General features: G+C 39.1%; 1 protein-coding gene across 7 annotated transcripts in view; it reads right to left on the reverse strand.

Moving 5' to 3' along the window:
* Positions 1-1,203: 1,203 nt before the first annotated feature.
* Positions 1,204-20,791, reverse strand: part of LOC129243016 (uncharacterized) — a 70,949-nt gene continuing 51,361 nt past the window's right edge. For all 7 annotated transcript variants that reach the window (XM_054880036.1, XM_054880035.1, XM_054880039.1 and 4 more), the window contains 3 exons: positions 18,940-20,763; positions 13,722-14,156; positions 1,204-3,436 (listed from right to left, as the gene is read on the reverse strand). In XM_054880036.1, the coding sequence (XP_054736011.1) occupies positions 2,994-3,436; positions 13,722-14,156; positions 18,940-20,763 (2,702 nt within the window). In that variant the 3' untranslated portion in view covers positions 1,204-2,993. The remainder of the gene's footprint in view (positions 3,437-13,721; positions 14,157-18,939; positions 20,764-20,791) is intronic.

Genomic DNA, 20,791 nt, shown 5'->3' on the forward strand with positions numbered 1-20,791 from the left:
GTATATTTCGTGGCATTTTAAGCCCAACTTCTGACTTTTCTTTCATGATACTCGTGTATTAACCTAACAGAATAACAATGTAAACACAGCTGATTAGCAGTTTCGATTACCATTTGATGTTAATAGGAAAACTATCGAAATGGGAGTATTTAACGAACGGTGAATAAAACACAGCTCTAATAAGTATTGTCGATTTCTTATTGTAAACAAACAACGAACAGTTAAGGGACGAACAGGAAAATCATTGCAAAGGGTGATCAGATAGGAGATACTTTTTCCAATAGTGGTTTTTTGATAGATGACATGACTACTGTCAAACTAAATACCTATTTTTTTCAGCATTCATTGACATTTTATCATGGAAAGACTTTACAATTAAGATGAGAGAACTCAGCAATAAGCAAAATTGCCGTATTTGAGTTAAAGAGCAACCCGAAGCTATTCAAGAACAGCCATTAGATCCATTGCAAACCACCCTTTGGTGCGGTCTATGGGCTGGAGGAATCATCAGCTCATATTTTTTCAAAGACGAGGCTGGCGCCAATGTAACAGTGAATGGAGAACGGTATCGCACCATGGTAAACGACTTTTTGATACGGGAAATTGAAGCCTCTGATCTCCACAACATTTGGTTCCAACAAGACGGCGCTACTTGCCAGACAGCCCGTGAAATAATAGATTTACTGCCACGTCGTTTCGGTGATTCGGTAATTTATCTCTCGTCTCGGACCAGCGCATCAGCTGCCAAGATCGTGTTATATCACACCTTTGAACTTTTCAATTTCAATTTAATTTGTGGGGGTATGTAAAGACTAAATGCTTTGTGGATTTAAAATTCGATTGAGGCATTGGAGGCCAATATTGCTAAAGCTATTCACGAGATACCGACCGAAGTCCTCCAGCGCGTCATTCAAAATTGGTGTTTACGGATGGCCGAATTACGGTGCAGTTGCGGCCAGCATTTGAAAATGATTATCTTTAAAAAATATATGTCATGAATGGTTCTACACAAATATAGGAAAGATTGCCCAATCAATTTGAATTTTCGATGTTTTATTTCAATTTAAAATCCGATACCTCTAAATTGATCACCCTTTATATTCGGCTTAGAGAGAAAAACGCGACTTTTCATAATTTGTTTGTATTCTCTAAATTATATTTATTTATTAATTTTAAGGTTTTGTTTATAATTTATTGCTGCATTTGTATTTTTTTCGTTTAGCTTGATATTTGTATTTGTATTTTTTATTAAATGTATTATTTATGCTTAATCATATATTAATTGCCAAATATTAAATAATTAAAGATAATTTATTATTTAATTAACGTAACGTATGAATTAATTGTTTTTTTTACAAGCGTACAATATCTATGTGTCTGTATATATGTATGCATATGTGTGACACGTTTCGCATAGTAAACAAATGCGAAATTCAAGAAAAACTATATAAATAATAACTCTGCTAAAAATTGGTTGCAATAGTCAAAGTATAACATTTTATATATAATATAATTCAATATATTCTTACACGAATGAGTGCGGTGTATGTTTGAATGTATGTACATACGTAAATTAGTATAGATCGATTCACTTTTTCTTTCTAAGCGGGGTGTAATATGAGTAAGCTGCGCACTTTGGATAATTGGCGCATTTCCGCACAAACAATGCTCTTAGTTTGTTTTTTGTTTCTGGTTTTGCAAAAAATCACAAGGGCACACACCCTACGATCTTGCGCGCTTTCATAAGCTCCGTTTGCAAATGCAGGCAAATTAGAGCAGCAAGGATAAACATATATGCATGTATGTATGTAGTATGTATGTAGAACTTGCACGAAAATGTGCGCGATTCGTAAGTAAAAAAGAATAATAAAACAAAAACAACCTTAGACTCCCACCAACAAATGCAAACTAACATTCATGGGGAGTTACTAAATTCGCCAACTACGAAAAGACACAGCACTACACTGATTGCGGAATTTGTTACTTGTTATTTTATGTTTTTCATTTTAGTTTAGCTTAATCTTACTTTCGATTCGAGTTATTCGTACATATGAATACAATTATGTACATACAACAAAATCGTGGAATCCAAAGTTGGCTGTTTAAGGCGCGTTGGGAGTTGAGTGACGCCGAATTTTCAGAGAAAAGCGCGATTATTATTTTTAGTTATAGTTTTAATTTGTTTTTGTTTTTAGGGTTTTGTGGTGCTTAATACATAACTACTAACAACGACTTTAGCCACTTAAATAACAAACATATACACATACATATGCATGTTTGTAGGTTGTAATGACTAGGGTAGAGTGTTTCAAATGAATTCGTTAAGGATTTTTGCTTTTTTAAATAAAATTTAGTTAAACATGCTTCGAATTTTAGATATCACTAAACTTATGTCAAAATCGTCCACCCCAATAGATGATCTTATTGATTAGAGTTCATCAAAATTTTCTATGTATTTAATTGTTCATAATTTTTGGTTTTGCGAAAATTATTTCCAAATCCTTTACCGATTAGTGGATATTTATTTACAATCCAATGTATTCATCGGCATTACAAGAAGCAACTTTAACCCTCAACCCTAGAATTTAATAAAAAAAAGTCAATGGAAAAGTTATTTGTTTGATTGCCGTTAATAATGTTTTCGGGGAGAGAGCGGAAGCGCAATAAAGGGAATGGCCGATAACTATATTGGGCTTACATGCATGTAGGGGGTAGTGTATGTGTATGGGAACGAGGGTACTAGGGTGATTTACATGTACATTATTTAGGTTAAAGTATAATATAATACCTTAGCCTAAATCATCGTATTTTGCTTGCACTTGCAATATAATGGTTTTTAAAATTTTTTTCTTTTGTTTTGTTTTTTCTTCCTATTATTTTAATATCTGCTTTTCTCTTATTCTGCTTGCTTATATAATTTTTCACTGTACTCTTTTCACTCACTACAGCCAACCGCTGCTACTACTTGGCTACAGCATTTTCGCTGATTTCATTCACTTATTTACATCAGTTGCCGATCTACGCCGATTCGCCGCTTGTTGTTGTTGCTGCTGCTGCTGCTGATGTTGTTGTTGTTGTTTGGCTACCTTGGCTATTGCCGAAATGAGTTGTTGGTTTAGATTGGTGTTACCCGTTGTCGTTACAGTGCGCCCTGCAACCTGTATGTGCTGTTGTTGCGCCTGTTGTGGTGCTTGCGCTGAAGCTACATGCTGTCCTATTATAACCGTTTGCTGTTGTTGTTGCTGCTGCTGTTGCTGCTGCCCGTGATGTGTTGTTTGCGTTTGCGAGGCAGCCGTCGCAGTCACTTGATTTAGTATACGTGCGTGTTGTTGTTGTTGTGGCGTTTTTATCGTCTTCAATTGCAATTTTTGCGTCGACATCACAATAGGTGTGGCAGTTAAATTAGCGGTTGTTGTAATGGTATTTGCATTCGATACTTGAGGGGATAGCAAAAAAAAAAAGTTTGAAAATTAGAAAAAAAGCAAAATACTGGTTTTAATGATAATAATAATATTAAATCCCAAATAAGGGTTTGAGTAAAAGAAACTTTTTATACCCGATGCATGTTTTAAGTGTCATTTGGAAGGGGAAGCTCGATCAACTACCTAACAGAAGTCCACGCGCCAATTATTATTTTTTTATTAAATAATTTATCAAACATGTTTAGGTAGGCTGCAAAATTATTGACAAATTTAAGTTCTTGTTCTGCATTTCTATTCCGAAAAAATTTACCAATGCGTTTTTGTGGTGGTTGTCACTCTCTATAAGGGTGCAGAGGCGGCCCACTTATGTAGGCCTGGAGGCCCATATAACACCACTAGTTTGGACTCAAGTTCTCCCTCTAATTCCCAATGTTCTTAAATCACTTCGTCTCGCGGATAAACGATTGCCGATTCCAAGCCAACCTTACATCCAAAGATGTAAGAGTTTAGACAGCGATTTCGCGTTCTGGTAAGAATAAGTATTCATACTCTCTACCTCCTTACCGCTTCTGCAGCTGCGAGAGAAGTCATTAGAGGGAAACTCCATACGTTTCCCATATGTTCCCATTAGGCAGTGTCTGGTAATGATACCACCTACCGTACTAATGGAAGGCCGGCCTAGATTGATAAGAGACCTAGTTCTGTGCTCATTCCTTCTTGGCCAAACCTATCTAGCTAGCTCGCAAGTGGGTTCAGTGCTCCATCTATTGTTGGCTTGCACGATGTAAACTAACCTGACGCAAAGCTTCCTTGAGGATAAAGGGGTGCCCACACATTGGGCAGAATTGACTGATTTTAGAACAGTTTCCCTTCTAGCCAGATCATCCGCAATAGCACTTAAAGTTCACTTGAAAAAAATGTTCCCACCTCCCTAAAAAGTTTTTTCTAAATGTTGTTAATAAAAAACATACTGAGAGTTTATAGTTAAAGTGAATATTTGATGGTAACGTGAACTCTGACTTATCTTGTACTTATGACATTAAATTTAAAATTGAAATTTAGCTTCAACCAAAGTCAAGGCGCATTTATTAGCAAGGCGAATTAAGTACTGAAGGTGGGGTCTACCCAAAACAGTTACTTTATTTTTCGCGATTTTGACAAGTCTGACGTCAGGTCCCTTACTAATACAAAATAAACGTACGAAACAAACAAAAGGAGGAAAAATTACATGTTTGTGAAAATTCAGTGAATGGCTTGGTAATATTGTGATTTGTGAGACTTAAACTAAACCAACTAATGGAAATGAAGTGACGTGTGTTAAATTGTGAAAGCACAAATTAAATTAATATAAATCCTCCAAATGCAGTTTTTTCAGTTTTTATGCGGAAGAAGCCGTCGCAGGAAAGTGTGCGTATAATTTCTTGTGTTTGGTTATTTCCATTGCTTTCGCCTACTCAGCCTCTTCACAAACAAGTAATTCCCGTTCCTTTTATTTGATTATTCATGGGTTCTGACAACACAGCGAATTCGGAAGACGAAGCCTTGTATTCTATCGCCCTTGATCCATTAGTGCATGGTGACGCCAGACTAATAACAATGTTTTGTACATTAGAATGTCACGAAAAACGAGAATAGAAAAGAAACGGACGAACTGCATTGAAGTCAGAAGCATACAACGATAGTGCGAATGGAACAGCTTTTCGTCATTTCATATGGTACTGACGTCCTAATGTACAATACAAGGTGAAAGAAAAAAAAAATACACATCAGCTGGTTTACTGATATTACCTTTAATGGACATTTCCTTATTTGTTTAGATTAGCCCGTTTGTCCGATTTTTGTACTTGAAGTAACATTTTGAGCTTGAACCAGCTCCACGTTAAAAACTCTTCGATACAAAAACAACAGTTTGAGTTCTGCGTCAACAAGCTTTCTTGAAGCCTAAGCAATTTTAAAATTGGAAACTTCTGCTGATCAATGTTTCTTACTTCTCTGTTTTAGGAGTGGGAAGTAATTTCAGGGAATTTTATGCAGGCCACATATTTTTGATGACGAAGTTAGTTGCACACAACACACTTTTACCCGTTCCTACCTATGTACATATGTGCCTTAGCGTATGGGATGCAAAACATTGAGACATTCATTGTGTCCGGCAGTGATCCTGCACAAACAGCAAGTGTTCGGATTTTCCTTTTAATAATTGTTTTTTATTTTAAAATTTATGTATTTTTAATTTCAAGATTCAATTTAAAAAAAAAAATAAAATTAAAAAACACATGACAAATGGGCTAAAAAGTCCCGGGCCCATCACATAAATTGGAATAGTTTTATTGTATTCACCTCTTTTTCAGTTAGTACTAATCTTAAAAGCACAGCTGTTTAAACTTCATGATATTCTACTCATTAGTTCGCAAGTTATTGTGCTAAGAGTGACGCTACTTTTTTGTTATTTTCAAAACAGTGGATTAAAAAGAGTTTCATGTTTTAATTTTACACTGCTTCTTTATGGAGAAAAATACCGTTCAGGCGAAGCAATGGCTTGAAAAGAGTTATGGAAACTCCGCTCCGTCAGAAATAATAATAAAACAATGGTTTGTTGACTTCAAACTTGGTAGTAGAGATACCGATGATGCACAACGCAGTGAACGTCCAAATGAGTCGGTAACACCAGAAAACATCAAAAAAATCCACAAAATCGTTTTGAATGATCGAAAAGTGAAGTTGCGTGAGTTAGCTGACAGCGTAAAGATATCAAAAGAACGCGTTGGCAATATATTGCATGAACATTTGACTATGAGAAAGCTCTGTTCAAAGTGGATGCTGTGTTTGCTCACTGTCGACCTCTTGGTTTTGGTGTTGCTGATTCTGAGCAGTGTTTGGCCATGGCAAAACTACCTGAACTAAACTTCGAATTGCTCCCACATCCACCGCACACTATTTATAAATAAGTTTATAGATTAGAACCAAATATTTGTTTGGAAACATAAGATTGATAAGATAATAAACTTATAACAATTGTAAAAACTCGAACGAGGATATTAGGAGGGTGACTAGGTTGTTGTTGTAGCACTTCACTAGGTCCTGCCATGCTGTCACCGATCGTCTAACTCATCTTATGGTAGGCCCCGGGTATGTGAAGAGGACTTATTCCGGATCTGAGCACCGATGATGAAATTCTCAGCGCAATAGTAGAGCAAGCAAGCGCATGTAAAAAGCGTTGATGAAAGCCCAATAAAAAGCAGGCGTAACACACACGGAGGCACAGAATCTGTGTACATTTTGCTGCCCGCGGATGACGCCAAAAAGGTCCTGGAGCTTGGACACATTAAGGTTGGATGGATTCGATGTCGCATGTCGGAAGTAATCTCCCCTAAAAGCTGCTACAAATGCTGGGCGTTCGACCACGTTTCGAATGCGTGCAAAGGAAAAGACTGTACGAAGCTTTGCAGATGGTGTGGAATGGAAGGACACCTTGCAGCAATGTGTGAAAACGCTGAAAAATGCGTGCTCTGCGACGGAGCCCACCCAGCTGGAAGCGGCAAATGCCCCCGATATCAAGAGGCGGTGCGCAAACTTAAAGCATGAAGATTTTGCAGCTCAACACCAATCACTGTCAAGAAGCCCAAGACCTGCTATGGCAAACGCTCGCTGAAAATAATGTAGATGTTGCTCTTCTTTCCGAGCCCTACGAAAACATCAACTCCCACAGTTGGATGTCGGACTCTGAAAGGCTAGCTGCGATATGGGTGGTGACTGACAAGTTTCCTCAATGCAAGAAGCCGGTACCAGATTCCGGCTATACGTGGGCGAAATTAGATAGTATTTATTGTGTAAGCTGCTATGCGCCGCTTAGATGGCCGTTAGAAACCTTCGCACGCATGATGACGGCCCTCGAGCTGGAGCTAAGAGGAAAGCGTCCAATCCTCGTTACTGGGGACTTTAACGCTTGGTAGAGAATCTGGGTAGCATGCACACAAGCCCAAGGGGACGATTGGTGGAGGAAACCTTCGCGGCAATGGACCTCGTATTACTTAATACTCCCGGAATTTTCACTTTCGATTGCTGTAGAGGGCGGTCCATAATTGACCTGGCATTTGCAGACCGCGTAACGGCAAATCGACCGAAGTGGAGGATCGAAAAGTCCATCCACACACATAGTGACCATCTGGCCATAATAATAGAAATACAGGAGAATAGGCGAAACTATGAAAGATGGAAGACCCGACAAAAGTGAAAAAAGGCCTTCAATGCCGGGACATTTAGGTCGGCATGGGATGATGCTTACCTTCCCGCCATGAGTGCGGACGGTATGGAGGAACATATGACCGCCCAGATAGAAGCCGCTAGTGATGCATCGAGGAGGCAAACGTAAGCCTGGCTACTGGTGGACAGCTGAAATAGCTGATATGAGAAAAGCCTGCATCAAGGCGCGAAGAAGAGCAACAAGAGCGCGTCAACGACCAATCTTGAATGGCTTTCATGCAGAGTATAGAGCACGAAAGCAGAAACTGAAAAAAGCAATTAGAGAAAGCAAAAATCGTTGCTTCAAACAAATGCGAGCTGGTGCAGATACTGACCCCTGGGGATTGGCGTATAAAACGGTCATGCAAAAGGTGAAAGGCCCTAGAGCACCGCAGCCCACATGTTCATAATTGCTGCAACAAATAACAGTGGCGCTCTTTCCTCCACAGGGGGAATCAAGCGACGAGGAATACGGCATAAATGCAATTCAAAACGTGCAACCGGTGACACCGAAAGAAGTGCTAAACACACTAAAACGTGTAAAAGACTGTAAGGCGCCTGGCCCAGATGGGGTTCCTAACATTGCACTTAAAACCGTGATACGGGTTAAGCCCCAGATGTTCGCAAGCCTATACAGTGCTTCCCTAGCCGAAGGAACCTTCCCGAAGCGATGGAAATTGCAACGATTGGTGCTGATGATATTGCGCTGGTAGCAGTAGACAAGCGGTTAGATCAGCTGGAAGCAAAATGTAACGATGCAGCAGCGAGAGTACAGCGATGGCTCGGTAATGCGGGATTGGAGCTGGCAGCCCAGAAAACAGAGGCCGTGCTTATAAGCGCGCGGAAGAAAAAAGGAATAATGAGAATCACGGTTGGCGGACACGAAATTTTCTCACAGGAAGCGATTAAAGTAGTAGGTGACTTTAATGCGCATCACGATCTTTCGCATTCAAGCCTGCCAAATGATCGTAGGGGACAGCTATGGCAAAGCAGATAGACGATTCGACATTCGGCACTGTAAACGACGACGCCCCCACTAGGGTAGTGGGTAATTGCAGCAGCTCGCCTGACATCACAATTGCTAGCGCAGGTCTGATAAATAGCATTACCTGACGACCTATGCTATCGCTTACATTAGACCTCTTGCCCATTATCATCTCGATCGAGAAACCTGGCGACTTTGTTTCCGCGGATCACCGCACACTGTGACTTTTTATCGTTTTAGGATGCCAAAATTAAAAGAAAAAAGTTCTGCGAAAATAATTTTCTTTCGGTATGTTGTGTAAAAATGACCAAATTTTACGACAGTGTACTCAAAATTTATCAAAACAATAGTTTTAAGAAAGATAACCGTTTACAAACACAAGCCGGTGCGTCAATTGAATAATTTTTATTTATTATCCGAACATTGCTGTGAAGTTTGTCAAAAGATATAATACGAATAAGTATCAATTTCATAAAATTGAGTATTTGCTGATTAAATTTCAACAATTTTGTACTTCAGGGGTAAGTAAGAGGATTATAAAGTTTTTACTCTCGATACAAATCCGCTCAGTAAAATATCACTAAAACAGCCATAGCTTAATATTATTTTTGATATTTTACTGCGAAAAATTTATATCGGTCCATCGAGTTCCGTCCATTCTTTAACAGCGAAACGACCTTTAGGATTCTGTGTTTCAGATATTGGAATAAAATTTTGCTACAATTTGCTACCACAGCTTTAAAAGAAGTTTTCATGGCGATTCCTCGGAAAGAACTTGTTGAAATTTGGCTGACGAGCTCAAAAGAAACGCGTCGTGATGCGGTGTTAGAGAAAATTTTTGCGGTGGTCGGAAGAGACGTGGATACTAAAAAGCTAGGAGAGCGTATAAAAAACTGTGTTACCAATTTTCTTCAAAGTGGGAGGGGTCTTGCCGAGTTAAGGCCCGTGTTCTAGCCCGTAATTATAGTTGGTTTTCCAAGAGTGAAGACTATGGAAAATACCGTCTTGATGTTGGGCCATCAACTTCATCCTCTATTAGATCCAATGTAGGTAGACCACATGTGGCGTTTTCCGATTCTTCTCTTCGCACAAGGAAAAGAAAAGCAAAGAGTCTTTTAGCAGTATCAAATAGCGAACAAGTGTTAATGGCGGCAGAAATGGGACTTAGATCAAACGGTAAGAGAAATTCCGCAATATTATTTAAAGAGCTGTGTTTGTCTTCACCATCAAGAGGTACTGTTTTGAAAAAATCTCGACTTTCGAAAGAGCGCAACAAAAGTTTATCGCCAGACCAAGCACTTGCGCTGATAATAGATGCAAATGATTCAACACATGACTATAATATGCATAGACAGCATACATCAGAAATAAATCCCAAATTATATGCGTCGTATAACTGCATAAAAGAGTCCAAAGCTTTGTTACCCAGAAAAAATCACAGTAACCGAAACGTATGCCGAAATTGAGTTGCAAGCGCTTATTGATCATAGTATAAAAAGGTTGTGTAACGCACAAAAAGAAGTACTGCTGTCGATCCCCAGTATTCAAGAAGTTTTCGTGACTTTCAAATGGGGTTGCGATGGCTCGGAGCAAAAACGGTATAAGCAAAAGTTCAGCGAAGAAAATCAATCTGAAAGCAGCATGTTTTTTGTTTCACTCGTACTTCTCCAAATGTATACTCTAGTTAATGAACGTAGAGTTGTTATATGGAGGAACCCTGTTCCATCATCAACCAGATATTGCCGTCCCATTAAATTTTTGTTTGAAAAAGAAGCGCGAGATGCTATTGTGAGAGAAGTAAAGATTGTGGAAGACCAAACTTCTAATCTTCTTCCTACAATAATTAAGATGGAAAATTTAAACTTTAAAGTTACTAGTACACTAATTTTGTGTATGATTGACGGTAAAGTATGTAATGCACTTTCAGCATATACCTCATCTCAAGCGTGTTATATATGTGGTGCTTCAGCGAAGGATATGAATAATTTTAGCGCTTTGTCGGAACGGAAAGTTGACGCAAACATGCTAAGATTCGGCATTTCGCCACTTCACTCATGGATACGGTGCATGGAGTGTATGTTGCACATTGCATATCGGTTGGAATTAAGGACATTGTGTGTAAGAGGCGCCGAAAATAAGGAAAAACTGAAACAGAGGAAGGAAAAGATTCAAAGCAGATTTAGAAACGACACTGGACTTTTAATTGATATGCCAAAAGAGAAATCTGGCAATACAAATGACGGAAACACAGCACGACGTTTTTTTAGTAATGCAGAAGTTACTGCAGACATTACAGGCATTAACTTATGTCTCTTAAAAAGGCTTTTCACCATATTGCCTTGCTTAGGGTGTGAATTTCAGTTAATTCTGAGGCCTTTGAGGTATACGTGAGAGACACACGCGATCTTTATTTGAGGGAATATGAGTGGTACAATATGCCAGTCAGTCTGCATAAAATACTGTTCCATTCAAGACATATAATATCGTCATGCATGGTTCCTATTGGTCAGCTTTCCGAAGAAGCGCAAGAATCGAGAAATAAAGATGTCAGAAATTATCATGAATGGTATACAATGAAAAGTTCACGAACTCAAACCAATGAGGATTTATTGCACAGGCTTCTAATATCATCCGATCCCTACATTTGCAGCTTACGTAAGCCATCGAAAACCAAGCGCGGGACTTTGCCTCAAGATGTAATTGCATTGCTGGCCCAGGAAGAAGTATTATGAATAATTGCTTTCGAATAAGTGTTTATGTTTTGTTATGTTTAATCTTTAGAAACTGTTGTTTGGCTTACTATTAATAAAATAAAGATTAGTGACATATTTATCATTGAAACAATTTGTGATTATCTCCTTCATTTAGCAGTATAATGTAGTATAAAAAGATACCCAGGAGCTGAATGAAATCTTTTAAATATTAGTCATAAGCCTCTAAGCTAAAGTTAAGAAATCTAAACAATTTGTATTTAAATTGGCACTGGAAAATGCTTTTAAAGTAGAAAATATGATTATGTGAAATTTTACCTTATATGTGGGCAAGGAGAAAAAGTGAGCGTATCACGCCCATTTTTATTCTCAAATCAGATTTAGGTATCTGCAACCACACTGAAAAATTTGAAATGAATTGCTCCATTGGTTTGGCTGTTATTAATTTTGGCATCCTAAAAGTGAAAAAAGTCACACTGTGCACCGGTCATACATCAACTTCAACAAAGCTGATTGGACCAGATTTGCGGAATTTACTGAAGACATCTTCGCATTTAGCAAGGCGATCACAGCCGCCGCGGCTCGCTTCATACCCGCTGGAAAGATCCGAGACATACGTCCTAATTTCCCAGCTGAAGCAGCTGTTCTGGCGAACGAGCGTGATCGCCTACGCCAGGCCGATCCCGGGGATCCTCGGATGGAGGATCTCATTCCGAGATTAGGCAACCCGACATAAGCGGAACAAATGGGAAGAGCACGACACTAACCAGCTTTTCACATGCCCCATCAAACCCACTCATCTAACACCCCTCTCCCTCTGGACCCAACCCGTCGAAACAGCTAGTTTCCTGGGCCTACCGTTAGATGACCTAGACGAAGACGACCGGTGATTACACTACGCTGACAGGGCAGTTACTGCTACAACAACAACAGCAACAACATATGTAGTTAGTATCGTGCGGTGTAACTTCACATGCCGCACATATATTGAGTATGACGGGGTCGATTCGGGATAAGTAGGGTGACCAGTAGGGCTGGTCGATTTAAAAATCGTTCATTGCTCTGTGAAAATCGTATTCTAGGGATCAAAATAAGAAACTTTGCCGAAGGAACCATACCTCTAAAACGAATTCTGATGTCCCCCAATTTAAAAATATCACCATTTTTGGCCTTTACATGAAAAAATCAGCTAAATGGCTATGTTTTTTCTTTATTTTTATTTATTTATAATAATATCTATTTTTTCTCTTAAGAAATTTATTTAGTCAGAACATATGTAAATGAAAAAATTGGGGGACATCAGAATTCGTTTTAGAGGTATGGTTCCTTCGGCAAAGTTTCTTATTTTGATCCCTAGAATATGATTTTCACAGAGCAATTGGCGATGTTTTTGCCTCCCCACAAATCGACCCGGCCTAGTGACCAGGTAGCAATTTTCGATTTTTCAATAGTTAACTTTCAGTAGCTTTCAAAATAATCAGAAAGGTTTGACATTTCAACATGCATCGTTTCACGCTTAACGAACATGTAGAAAGTATCAAAAAATATTATTGAAATACCGTTTCACTTGTAAATGTAGCGATCGGGATTTTGGCCAAAAAATTATCTCCATGGAAGAGACTCTTTTTTGGCTGGCCGGTTATGTCAACGAGCAAACTTGCCGTTATCGAAGCAAACACAATTCACAAGTGTTCGACCAAGTATCATTGTATCCACAATGATCGATGTTGTTCTTTTTGTACCAGCGTTAACACCAATAAGAATGTTAACCTTGAAATCCAACAGAGAATATCTCTTGCCGACAAGTGCTACTGTAGGCAATTTAGTAGTAAAGTCCTCTCTCGACGAACAAAACTAACACTCTACAAGACTCTTATCAGACCCGTCCTAACGTATGGCGCAGAAGATTGGACGATGATGACATCCGATGAGGCGTCACTTGGAGTGTTTTAGAGAAATATTTTGCGGAAGATTTTTAAACCTTTGCACGTTGGTGACAGCGAGTATCGTAGGCTATGGAGCTGTATGAGCTTTACGACGACATAGACATAGCGCAGCGAATATACATAGATTTAGCGGCTTCGTTGTGTGGATCATGTGGATACAAACGCTCCGGCTCTAAAAGTACTCGTTGCGGCACCAACTGGTGGTAGGAGAGAAGAGATTGGGAAGATCAATAGGGGAAGGACTTGGTTTCACTTGGTGTCTCCAACTGAGAAGAAGCCCGACAAAGCTAACTTTACTGCTACCACGAATGTGTAGGCCAGAATAAAATTTACTGATGAGCAGCAGCATTGGACAGTTTTTCCCTCATATATTTTTGTAAATAATAAATATAGGTATACTATATAAATGTCTTACCATTAATTGGCGTTGAGGCGATTTTTAACGTGGAACCACCAATATTGCGTTGCGTCGCAATCAATTGTCTTTGTGCGCCACTTAGCTGTTTCGTACCCACGACTTGTATGTTGCGCGGCCGTTGCTGTATGGTGCCCACCAATTGAATTGCTGTCTGTTGGCCACTATTAACTATGCCACCACCGCCGCTTCCACCAATTCCACTACCGTTACCACTTCCCGCTGTAACACCACTCACATTTATTGTCGTTGTAGTTTGTTGTTGTTGCGATTGATGACCCTGTTGTTGTTGCTGTTGTGTCACCTGCTGCTGCTGTTGCTGTTGCGGCGACTGTTGCTGCAGAACAATGCTGCCACCTGATACACCACCACCACCACTTGAGGTACGGATTGTTTGAGGATTTAGTTTTTGTACACCGGGACCAACAAATTGAGCTGGAATTGAAAGGGGAAGTACGCGGGTTGTTGTTTTGATTTTTGTTGATTTATTGGTTAAATGAGTTGGCTGACTGACTGATCGGTTGATTGTTATTATAAATTAATTTGTTTCTGGTTTTCGTTAATAATGTTCAAACATAAAGTATATACATAGAATTTTTGAAAATGGAACGATCTATTTTATTACAAAAAAAGTTAGTGAAAAGTATGTACGTTAAACACAGGTAAGGAGTAAGAGGCAAGGCAAGAAAATAATAGGGGCCGGGAATAATACAATATGGTACCATTTGAATTTGGAGGTTATGCTTTTATAAAAGTAAATGTTCATATTTACAAAATTATGGTATGTGTGGATAAAAGGTTGGGGAGCATGGTTTTTTTTCTTACAACATCATTATTTTCATCTAAACTAAAATCCATGGAATTATAGTATATGTCGATTTAGCGGTCGATGTGCGGCATGATCACAAACAGTATGTCAATATGTATAATGCAAAATTGAGGTTGGAGATGAAAAAGAATTTTCAGGAAAGGAGTGGGACATTTTCGTACGGAAGCAATGAAAAATGCGAAAAGAAAATAGAATTAGTGTAGTTTTGGCAATTTCAATGACATTTTTTAAGTATTGAATGGTTTCGTTTTCGTTGGCATTTGTATGTTTTGTACGAAATAAAATTCATAAGTAATAGCACAAAAATAATAAATAACGAATAAATTTATATGCTTAACTTTAATTTACTTTAAATATACTGTCATATATATATATAAATATAGTATATTATGCATTTAAACTGAATAACAATGTATAAAATTGGCGTTGACACCCTTTTTGGGTGTTTGGTCGAGCTCTTCCTCCTATTTGTGGTGTGCGTCGTAATGTTTTCCACCAATGGAGAGATAGATATACAGTTTTATGCCGCCTCCAACAGCAGATGGTTTTTATGAGGAGCTTTTTTATAGCAGAATTAAACTTGGATGTTGGCATTGCCTACCGAGGAGCGGCCGCTACTAGAAAAAACGTTTTCTATCAATTGGAGTTGGGTACCTGTGCATTTCCAAATGGTAGCTACGCACCAACACCGTCGGCTACCACGACCGTCAGTCTCTGCTACATAAGGAATATTCGCTTTTTGTTCTGCTAGTTACATATACCCTCTTCCCTTTTACCATATCAATAAGCAGATACAAATTTATATGAATTTTCAAAAAAGTTACATAACATCTGGTAACTCTACTGAAAGACAACGTTTTATATATGACAAGTTATGGTGTAAACAAAGGCCAACATATCTCGGTTAAATGAGTGTAATCAAGGTATATTAAATATGATTGATAATTCAGTGCGGCTTTCTTTTAAGAGATTATGATGTCAAAAAATATAAACAAACGAATTAAAAAAAGGTAAGACAAGGCTATTTGTAGAGAGTTCGGTAGAGCACTAACACAATTTACAGAATCAGCTGATAGGCTGACGTCACTTGGGATGTGTTTAACAAAATTTAGCTTGCATTAGTGATATTAAAATAAAATCAACCAATGGTACTTTGTTGCCGTCTGAACAACGACTAATTGGACGAGTGTCTGAATATATATGAAATGATTGTGCAAATTTCGGCCGGCGATAAGATTAAGATTATGTTAGTGATATACGAAAAAAAAAATCAACACAGTAGAAATTCGTTCATGTTGCTTCCTTGCTATCTGAACAACGACTGATTGGACGAGTGTGTGCAGAATTCGGTTGCCGAATCCCCAAGTGACAGCAAAGCGGCCAAAGTTCCCCCCACAATTTTCTTTTTACAATAGCTAAATAACAAACCCGGTAATCTATCATCCTTGATTTTGTGTGTAAATATAAATTGATGTCGAAACGGAACAACATATTTCTTTTTATCATGAAGCAAAAATTAAAGGTGATGTAAGACGTCTAATTCTCACCCTGTGTCAGCTATCTTGAGTTACTTAATAAATCCATAAAGTTCTCTTGGAAAAGCTACTTTTTGTTTAAAAGAAATTCCAAAGAAAAAGTATTTATAAGCATAGATTAATTTCTTGAAAGTTAGCAGGCAAACTATCTTTCTGTCACGTGCCACAAAACTGTGCAAAAGAGGAGTTTGTTCATGTCCCAAAAGACAAAACGTAAAGAAAATATTGCGTGCATCACTTTTCGGTAATGGATTGCGAGATCGGGCCAGATCGGAAGAGGGCGAAAATGTCTACTGAAATTTTGCATTGCTGGAATCCTAAGGAACGACTTGTGAAACAGGATACATTCAAATCTCACGTCAGTGAAATACTTTCTTAGGGGCAGATTAAAAACTTGGAGGACCCAACCAAAACAATTCATTGGGCTTAGGACAATGTCCAAAATTCGTATATGTATTAACATAGGTCTTCTGAGAATGGGAAAAATAGCTTTGTTGTAGGAAACATAGTTTTTAAGATATAAGTTGCCAAAGTTTTTGTGAAATGTACAGAAAGTGGCAGAAATTGTTGAAATCTAAAAATTAAGTTGCAAATACTATTGTATTTTATTTCTTTATGGGTTTGGTTATCACAATGGTTTGTCAAATTACGAGCTTTTGAATTTGGGATATTTATCGTTCTAAAACCTGAAAAAAATCATAGCAAATTTGGGAAACATTTATTGTGCCGATACTGTAACAGCTGTTTCCGCTCAGGCATTTTTGATGTTAAAGAAATGTCGAAAATGTCGTTGAAATCACAGAAATAATCGTAGTTGGCTGGCATGATCGACCAGTCTTAAACCATTTGCGCAAAAATTTTACGGAAAAATAATGGATTTATTTTTCCTCCAAACTAATATATGCGACAAATCAAAAGTAAAAATATAAATAATTAAGTACCATTATTTTCCAAGTACGTTTTTCCAATTTTTTACTACCTTTTCAGAAAGGTAAAGGGGATAAACTTATGCTACCTTTTCCTTATTTCCGAAATCAGTTGTCAAACTTTACACAATCATTTATTAATGAATCATATACTTTCATGTTCTAACAAAAAAAAAAAACTTTTTAAAAACAAAAAACTTCCGTTTTATTAACAGAAAATCGAAATTTGGATTGTGGCCAGCCATTTGTTTTTGAAATCCTTCGATTAAATAATAGATTATGTTATGTTCTTGTTCCGTAAAACCGTTTGATTTTTGTGTTTAAGCAAAACCGTGTTTTTACAACTAGATTTTAGTTTAAAGAAAAAAAAATCCATTATTTTTGCCCAAATGGTTAAAATTATTTTATGAGCGCTCTTTAGCTCCTTGGCGATGCTACGACAATTAACATGTCGGTCAACTTCGATTATTTCGGTGATTTGATCGACGTTATGGACATTTTCTTTAACATCGAAAATGCCTGAACAGAACCATTCACAATTTCAGCGGCCTGGCTTGCATTTTCGCCCTTATCAAAGAAAAACTGTAAAATGTACCGAATTTTCTCTTTATTGACTTCCATTGTTAACTCCCTGTAACTCACAACTGAATGTAACAAACAATTACCGAGAAAATAATGAAATTCTTATTATTTTCCAAACTAATATCGTTAGTTAATACAAAACATTTTTACAATTTAAAAAGAAATTTGTAACCAAAGTAACTTTCAGTAATGAGAATTTTTTTTTTTGAAGCATTCATTTTATTCCCCAAAACTAAAAAAAGCGCCTTGTAAAGCACGGAGGAGGCAGAGCACAAAAGACACATCTTCAAACCTGGATATGAAAGGTGATTTTTGCTATGTGAAGGATAACCCAAGATATTAATCCCATAGTGCACCGGTGGGCGTACATGGAGACCAAGTTACGCGAGAGCCAGTAAGAATAAGGATATATGGAAAAATATACCGCTCAAAGTTACAGAAAACTTAGTAAATTATTTTACAAAGAGCCTGCAAGTTGTATTAGGCGCCAAGGGTGACCACACTAAGCGATGTTTATTGTATTATTTTTAATTAAGTATATATTTTAATCAAGTGTTTAACAAGTTTTTTTTGGTTCCTTCGAAGTTTTGGGTAATAAAACAAATTTTTCAAAATAATTTAATTTTACTTCTCAGGGCAGGTTGTCTGGGTAATACTTTTTTTCTTTTCCCTTACAGAGCTGTCTAGCGTGGGAATGGGACCAATCCTGCGCTTCATAAGAACTACAAAATGTTTCCACGAAGGAAAGTAAACATGGTTCCTGTGCAGCACAGTCGTATCACAACGGACCTGTAAGGTCTAAGTGAGTTGGTCGTACAGACCGAACCTATCTACTTATCGAAAAAATAAAAATTGTAATAATAATAAAATAGCATTTTTTGTTGTTGTAGCAGCATAAGAATTCCCCATATATATAAAGGAAATGCTGCTGGAGTGACATTTCTTGGCCGGATATAAATCCGGGTCGTTCCGGTTAAGTAGAACTGACCGTCGCGGGAACGATAAAACAGCCTTCTAGTTACTTTTGGTTATCTAATAGCGACGCTCCTCGGAAGGCAATGGCAAACCTCCGAGTGTATTTCTGCCACGAATAGCTTCTCATAAAAACCATATAATATACAACTGTAGGTCCTTCCTTTGTGGAACAACATCAAGACGCACACCACATCTTGGAGGAGGAGCTCGGCCGAACAATATATAGAAATTCTCTCAAAACTGTTGCGCCCAAAAGAGTTGCTATTTTCGTTTTTCTATTTTTTGAATTTAAATTCTAGCAGCTATATTGCATTGCATTTCAATTCAAAAAATTTTTTAAACATTATTGTATAGCATAAAGGACAACTTACCAATTGGCAATGTTAGCATTGTTGTGGTAGCACCGCCATTTCCTGTGGCATTCCCTACATTGCTGACACCAGCGCCACCGCCACCTCCGCCACCCGTCACGGCATTTGTTAGCACCACAGTTTGTGTGCCACCGGCAGTCGCATTACCCCCAGTGGGGAGATTGACAATCGTACCTGTCGGCGGTACCACATGCTGTACATGATTTTGTGTTTGCTGTGTCCCCGTTGTCGCTTGCAGCGTTATCGTATGCTGTTGCTGTGCCGACTGTTGTTGCTGTTGGTTGTGTGTTGAGACAGGAACTGATACCAGTAAACTACGTTGCTGCAGATGCGGTTGTTGGCCACTGTTACTGGCCCCACCAGTAACATTGTTACCCGCTGCAGTCCCTCCACCCCCACTGACTACACACGAAACAGCACCACTAGATTGTGTCTGCTGCTGTTGTTGTTGGCCATGCTGCTGTTGAACAGCGGCTTGCAATTGTAACGAAAGCGGTTGCGCTAAGCCCGGTATCTGCACTTGCACATTTTGCAATCCGGGAAAGTTAGCAATGGCGCCCTGCAACAGGTTTATACCTTGCAAATTCAGCGTAGTGGTGGTATTGGAGGCAGTTGTTTGCTGTTGCTGTTGTTGATGATGATGATGCTGTGGTGAGGGCGATGGCTGTGGATGTGGACTAGACATAGGTGAGTGTATGGATGCGGCGCCAGCTGGCGATTGTACCAGCGTTTTCGCTAGATATTGAGTATGCGGGTGGCCTTGTTGTTGTTGTGGCGACATATTCGGTATCGCCGTCGCAACAGCTGCGCTGTTATTGTGCAGGCGTTCAAGCAGTGCTTGATTTTGGGTTTGTGACGACTGTGAATGATCTGAACCGGAAGGTGATGGTGTTGCCGTACCGAGCAGCGTCAAACTTGTTGCGGTGCCAACAGAGTTGGTGGCACTGGTTGGCTGAGGTACAGCAAAGCCACTAGCATTTGATGCATTTGAATCACTGCCCGGCGATGGTGCTGCCATGCCGACAACTATAGCATTTGGCGGCGCCCCTGTATTGCTAGAGTCGCGACGTAATGCATTTGCCAACGTCACACGTTGTTGCTGTACGCCACTGTTGAGTATTTTTATACTACCGCCGGATGCACCGCCTACAGCGCTTACCGCATTCACAGTGCCCCCACCACCTAACGCGCTTACAGTATAACCAAAGTTTGCAGCATTCGGATTCGTCATAATGGCTGGCGGCGAAGCCAATTGCGAGGCGAGCGCAGACATCGACACACGCACCGTTTGATGCGTCTGTTGCGCTTGTGTGCCGGTCGTTTGCTGCTGCGGCTGTTGACCGTCCTGTTGATTTTGATGCTGCGTTGCTTGATTCAAATTAACAGCAACCAAATTACCGGCCGCAGTGCGGAAGGTGGTCCCGCCAGCACTGGCAGTTACAATATTGCCACCGCTAGTGACGATGTTGAATTTTCGATTAGGATTCAAGAGATTCTGCAGCACTTCATTGTTAGTCTGCTTGCGTTGTTGCACTGTTGTTGTTCCCGCTGCTACGGTAGACGCCTGTGATGTCACCTGTACAAAGTTGTCGCCGCTTCCGATTGTTTGCTGCTGTTGTTGCTGTTGAGGCGTTGAAGGAGTATGTTGCACCAGTGTGACAGTCTGATGCTGACCGGTGGAAGTGGTGAATGTGCCACTAGCCACAGGTGTACTTGTCATCGCCGCAGGTGCACTATTTAATAAGCTACGTATGGAGGCGTTACTACTACTTTTAACGCTACTACTTCCGCCGCTCACATTGCTACCGCTGCTACTGTTGTTGGCTACAAGTAAAAAAGGAAGAGTTTATTT

Source organism: Anastrepha obliqua, chromosome 3 (genome assembly GCF_027943255.1).
Source record: "Anastrepha obliqua isolate idAnaObli1 chromosome 3, idAnaObli1_1.0, whole genome shotgun sequence".
Taxonomy (NCBI): Eukaryota; Metazoa; Arthropoda; class Insecta; order Diptera; family Tephritidae; genus Anastrepha; species Anastrepha obliqua.